The sequence below is a fragment of the Gavialis gangeticus genome, unplaced genomic scaffold (assembly GCF_001723915.1).
Source record: "Gavialis gangeticus isolate Ggan-Ray unplaced genomic scaffold, GavGan_comp1, whole genome shotgun sequence".
Taxonomy (NCBI): Eukaryota; Metazoa; Chordata; order Crocodylia; family Gavialidae; genus Gavialis; species Gavialis gangeticus.
In genome coordinates this window covers 50,785,074-50,791,610 of record NW_017729022.1, presented here as the reverse complement: position 1 = coordinate 50,791,610, position 6,537 = coordinate 50,785,074, and the positions used below count along the sequence as shown (strand labels likewise).

The 6,537-nt window shown below is 43.3% G+C and overlaps 1 protein-coding gene across 3 annotated transcripts in view; it reads left to right on the top strand.

Annotated features, from left to right (window-relative positions):
- The window catches only part of LOC109295822 (putative RNA-binding protein Luc7-like 2), a 42,268-nt gene extending 37,805 nt beyond the window's left edge, over window positions 1-4,463 (top strand). For all 3 annotated transcript variants that reach the window (XM_019514894.1, XM_019514896.1, XM_019514895.1), the window contains one exon: window positions 3,376-4,463. In XM_019514894.1, the coding sequence (XP_019370439.1) occupies window positions 3,376-3,568 (193 nt within the window). In that variant the 3' untranslated portion in view covers window positions 3,569-4,463. The remainder of the gene's footprint in view (window positions 1-3,375) is intronic.
- The last annotated feature ends 2,074 nt before the right edge of the window (window positions 4,464-6,537 follow it).

Here is a 6,537-nt window from a genome sequence, read left to right as displayed (position 1 = left end):
GCCAGAGTTAGGCCCCCAGCCCTCATAAAACCTAACCCCCCACCCCTCAGAGTGCAGGGGAGGCACTAGGGTCTCTGTCTACCCACTGCCCGTCCCCCCTCACAGCAGCCTCACAGGGACCCCATGCCTGAGAGCCACAGGTGCCTGCCCAGGTCCTAGGCATTGCCCTGGCTGGGCAGCACCCCTGCCACCTCCCAGTGCTGCTGGGCACTGGCTCCAGCAGGGCTGCAGCCCCGCACTCCACCATTGGTGCAGAGATCTGGGGGGGTCAAATTCCCTCTACCCTTGATGTGTCACCAGAGGGGTTGGGGGCAGGGCCAGAGAGAGTCCAGGATGTCTGGGGCAGGGAGCCTGGGGTGAGCAGGGGATGCCACCACAGCCCCTACAACTGCAGAAGGGCAGCAGTGGCAGATGGAGGGGGAAGTGGCTGTGAGCGGGAGCATGGGGTCACACCAGGGCCAGGAGAAGCAGAAGCCTGGGTTTGGAGTAGTGCTGCAGGGATCTCTGCCTGCTGCAGGGGGGCTGTAGGCAAACCTTCCCCCTCCACACATGCCACAACCCTCCCCAGCCACCCTTCCCCACATGCTCCCCCACCTCTCTCTCTGCCCCTCCCCAATTTGTCCACATCCTTTCTGTGGTGGGGGGCCCAAAATTAAACACAGTACTCTAGATGTGGCCTCACCGGTGCTGAATAGAGGGAAATAATCACTTCCCTTGACCTACTGGCAGCACTCCTACCACGTCAGCCCAGCATGCCATTAGCCTTCTTGGCAACAAGGGCACACTGCTGGCTCATATTCAGCTTATTGTCCACTGTGACCCCCAGATCCTTTTCTTCAGAGCTGCTGCTCAGCCAGTCAACCCCCAGCCTATACCAGTGCATGGGGTTGTTCTATCCTAAGTGCAGGACTTTGAACTTGTCCTAGTTGAACCTTATAAGATTTTTTTTGGCCCAATCCTCCAATTTGTCTAGGTCACTCTGAATCCTAGCCCTACCCTCCAGCGTATCTATTACTCCTCCCCCTCCTCCTCCCCAGCTTGGTGTCATCAGCAGACTTGTGGAGGGTGCACTGTATGCCGTCTTCCGGGTCGTTGATGAAGACATTAAACCAAACCAGCCCCAGGACCGACCCCTCGGGCACTCCGCTTGATACCAGCTGCCAACTAGACATCGAGCCATTGACTACTACCCTCTGAGCCTGATGCCTCGAGTCAGTTTTCTGTCCATCTTACAGTCCATTCATCCAGCCCATACTTCCTTATCTTGCCTACAAGAATGCTGTGGGAGACTGTATCAAAAGCCTTGATAAAATCAAGGTATATTGCATCTGCTGGTCTCCCTGCACCCACCGAGCCAGAGACCTTGTCATAGAAAGCAATCAGATTAGTCAGACATGACTTGCCCTTGGTGAATCCATGCTGACTGGTCCTAATCTCCTTCTCCAAATGCCTAGAGATGGATTCCTTGAGGATCTGTTCCATGATTTTTCCAGAAACTGAGGTGAGGCCAACTGGTCTGTAGTTCCCTGGACCTTCCTTTTTCCTTTTCTTAAATATGGACACTGTTTGCCCTTTTCCAGTCATCCAGGACCTCTACTGATTGACATGAGTTTTCAGAGATGATAGCCAGTGGCTCTGCATCCCATCCAACCCCATGGACCTGTTGTGTCCAGCTTTTCTAAATAGGTCCTAACCTGTTTTTTGCCAGTGTTGGCTGCTTACCTCCTCCCCAAACTGCGCTGCCCAGTGCGGTAGTCTGGGTGCTGACCTTGACCGTAAAGGCTGAAGCAAAAAAGGCATTGGGCACTTCAGCCTTTTCTGCATCCTTTCTCACAAGGTTGCCTCCCCCATTCAGTAAGGGACCCACATTTTCCCTTCTCCTCTTGCTACCAACATACTTGTAGAAACATAGTGCCCAAAGGGGCTAAATTTAGATATTTGGAGTACCCACAGCCAAAATAGAGGATTGACAGAGTGTATATAATTGTCTGGGGGATCAGAAGACCTCAGTCACTGATCTTAAGGTCTGAAATGGCTGGACTTCTATCCCATGTCCCAAGAAGTATTGAACAAAATATGTGAGCTTATAAATGTGTCCTGTACACTCAGTGCTAGAAACAGCTACTAGTCAAATCTCCCCTGTCCTAATTGCTTTAGAAGCAGTGTGACACAGCAGCCATGTCTACTTTTGGAAGGATGGAAGCCACAAAAAATAAATCAAAAATAGATTTTAAAAATAGATATGCAAGATGTATATATAATCACTTGTAATTGGAGTTACTGTGAAATTAATACTGAAATACTAAGTAGCTGCAGCTTCTGAGTTTTTAAGGCATTGACTTGGGAAATTTGTAGATCCTCCTCTATTTCCATATGCTTTGAAGATACTAACATTCTAATTCTTAGTGGCCTTCCATTGGTGGGGAGAGTGCAACCTTTTATTCTGGTGTTAAACATATAGCATTTCTTGACAATAAGAGATGTTATTGTATATTAGATTTTATAACATTATTTAAAAATGTTGTATTAGGCTGTTGTTTTAGATCTGTTATGTTTTCAATGTTAAAATTTGGGCATTAGAGGTTTTTTCAGCCACAAATCTCTCTGCTTTAGGAAGGTGGTATAAGTGGGATTGTTTTAACCCCATTTTTCAAACTGGAAAAATTAAGCACTGGTTAGGTTTTTTTGATTGTGCTAATTAGCAAATCTGTGGCAGAACAGACCTCTCCTGGCTGCCTTTAGTAGTTCCTGGAAGCTCAAATTAGTCTGGTGAAATATCTGAATATTAAATAAACTACTAAGCTTTCTTAAAATCACTCAAGAAATAATCTTCATCAGGAGATGATCTGATAAAACAGCATAGAGTCCATAGAACAGTTTGTTCTTAGAAGATGTTAGTACAAAACAGGGAAGCTTTTAAATTAGTTTTAAAATTGTCTCAAATGTGCATTTTGAAAATCTGGCTGACTTCAAGTTGTGCATAAAATGATCTTGCTCTGTATATCACAGAAGGGAAATGTAAGCAGACTTTTCCATTGATGAAAGTTTCAAGGAAATGGCTCAAAATCAAGATTAATGAAAAGAAAAATCTGGAGTTTACCTTGGCTCCAGATGCATACATATAATATTCATCATATGTATAATATACATAAAAATGCTGCCTCTGATTAGCTTATTATTTTGAAATTGAAAATGGGCAGTATACAGAGGAATGTGTCCTGATGGCTTCTTACATGTTCGTGTTGGTATGGAATGAAACTGAGGTCTGTCTGGCTGCAAAGGATATATGAAAAGGGATAACACAATCAGAGTGTTCTGTATTGTAATTACAAATCCATGACTAATTTGAATTTCCAAATGTACTTGCCCTTGCAGATCCTCAAAAGAAAGATCTTCCAGAGACAAAGAACGATCAAAAGATAGTGACAGAACATCGCGTGACAAAGACAGAAGCTCAAGAGAGAGGTCACCCCGAGAGCAGAAAGACAGGAAACGTTCCTATGAAAGTGCTAATGGACGATCAGAAGACCGGAGAAGCTCAGAAGAGCGTGAAGCAGGGGAGATATAACCGTGGCTATACATTCACCTGATCTCTAGCTTCCTATGGAGTTGCATACTATGGTTTAGTTTACAATTTAAAGGGACACCATTGAGCAGTTCCAGACACTGATCCAACTAGGGTAGATGTACAGTATATAAAAGTGGTTATAACCAACTATAAATTTAAATCCTCTTCAGTTGATGCCTAAAGCTGTGTCCTTGATTCCACCAAGATGTAAAACTTTTTTGAAAGATTTATCTCTGTTCAGGACAACAGTTTTATGTACCATGGTGCGATCTCAATGTTTTAATCTCCTTTTAAATACAAGTTAAATAGTGAACAAATTATATTGTACTTCTTGCCTTGGGTGCTCTCAAACCTTTATAAAATTCTCCAATTCTGTTCCAGTCCAAACAGCCACATTGAAAGGTTTTGTTTTTTGTTTTGTTTTAAGAGGGTGGGTGGGTACTAAACTTTTATTCTAAGGTTATCTTCCCAGCAGTAGTATGGGAACCTAGGAGTTGGTTACAGTGGGAGCATTTAGACTGGAATATGTGCTGGAGAATGCTGAAATGTCATTTTTTACAGTGCCTATTTAGACTTGGAAATTGAGCAGCTGTTGCATTACATCTTTATTTTTACTAAAATTCTGAAATCAAAGCCAGTCCCACATCTCTGTACCATTCATTTGGTATGTGTTCAGTATATCTGGGTTTTTTCCATAAAAACTTTTTTCTGCTTTTTCTTGTGGGGTGTAAACTGCACATCCTTAATTGTAATAAAATAAAAATAAAAAAGGAAATGTCATTGTCCAGTAAATCAAATTGAGCACATTGATTTCTCAAGTTATGTGCTGCTAATTGTATTTCTCTTAACAGGTCAATCAAATGTGGAGAATAAAAAACAGTTCCGAACCCTCTCATTTGGAGGAATTTATTTAAAATACACATCGCTATACTACTGAAGATGTCTTGTCTAGTGAAACATAAGTTAAATCCTCATCATTTGAAGGTCATTAAATAGGCAAATGTTCTTAAAATCCTAGTGTCCTGTCTGTTACTGATGTTTACCCCTAGCAGCTTCCATGTGAAAAGTTAGCCCGCGTTTTTTTAAATGGGACTGCAGTAAATATATAGGGGTGAAAGATGGTGTCGTGCCTGAAAGGAAGCTAAACTTAATGACCTGGGGCATTGTATCCAATCTGTGTTCATCTTAAGATGTGTATACTGTTATCAGTGGAAGTCAAAGTAGAGAGCATCTTTCAGACTAATTGAATCAGAGATGCATACACTTTCATGAGCAAGAGCTTACTTCATCAGATGGAACTGTGGCATTACCAACCCCTTCCTGCCTTTCATTTAAACAAAAAAAAAATGCTTTAAAGAGTTAAAAAGGTGGTCATGCTCTATTTTGTATGCATAAAAGCAAACTCTATAACGCTTCATGCCAATTGTGAACTTTCCTGTTGCACCACACCAGAAAAATAGTGCAGACGAAAATAATAGTTCAATAGGCTCCTTTCTTGATCAGCTCTCAGCCTTTCAGAAGTTCCCTAACCAAAGTGCTTTGATGTCTGACTTGTCACTGACCAGTTCTCTGAGAAGTTCCTCCTGTCCCCTACGACTGGGAGCCAACCTGTCTCATGTGCCACAAGCAGCATGATCAGTGTTTGTGTGTGGCACCTAGCAGAGCGGGGAGGGGACAGGCAATACACTGGTAGATTGGACAGAAAGCAGTACAGTAGGGCAGGCATGGGAAAGGTATCAGTGTAGCACTCAGGAAAGAGCGCAGCGCTAATTTGTGGCATGTCCTTCAAAAAGGTTGGCCCTCGCTGCCTTAGGACATCCTTGCCTGTTTGTAATTGAAGTTTATTCTTTTCAGGTGGTAAAGATCAGGTTCTTTGCGAGAATTTTTCAACCCAGGTATGTATATAATTCTGCCTTCAGTTCCCAAGAGTGGCACAGTTAACTTCTTGTGGTAAGCTGTTCTGTGGCATTGCTGTGCAATATGCACATTTCATCCCAAAGTTGCTAAGAAAGTGTGAAATGCTGTGATCCTTCAAGATGAAAGGCACTGCAAGATCAAAAATAATTCTTGCCTGGTGGCAGCAGAGATGAACCATTTTACATGGGCAACATGATGCTGATATCTTACTTCTTTTTTCTCTTTGGTACTCTATGCACGAGCAGCCAAATAAGAATTCGGACTACCATTCAGTTTGGACCCCACTACAGCATACTGCCTCAATTTGCTGCTGTTGGGATCATGTCCATGAGCAAAGAAATCCCTTGGAATTAGAGACCTCACATGGAAATGTGTTTCGCATATAGCTTTTGTCTGGTAAGTTTGTTTGGACATGACAAAAGTGGATAGTTTCTGATCTGTTTGTTTCATCTTGTTTATAACTATGTTTTTCTAACCCCAGCCCACTCCCAACACCCTCCTGGGGAGAGTCATTAACACCTGTGAAGTAAAGAGAAATTAGCAGGAATCGGGTACAGTACAGTCAAGCTATTCTTTCTTTTGTAGTTTTACTGTCTCTTTGCTATCCCTCTTCTGACCTGAAGCAGAATGCCCCTCATTCAAAAGCATGTTTAAAACTCTTTCAGCTGCACAGTTGGTCCAATAAATGATATTGCCCACAAAAATCCTTGCCTCTTGCCTATTTCCTGAATCACCATGGCTATACCCTCACTCCCACACTGCCACAAAGGTATAGGTCTATATTGTCCTGGGAACAGGGTGAAGATTGTAAGTCCCCTGCAAAGCTTCGTTTGCAATAGTCTCCTTTGGTGTAGAAAGGGCATGCATGCACAACTGCTGCTTGCAGTGCACAGCCAGCCAGCTGGCCAGTCTGTAGTGCCCTCGCCTCCACTTCACAAAGAGCGGGAGCACTGAAGGCCCTGGTTTGCCTTTAAAGGCAACAGTTTGAAATGTAACGTATCTTTGAGCCATGTCTCTTCCCCACTCCCTTTTTTTTTTTTTTTTTTGGGTGA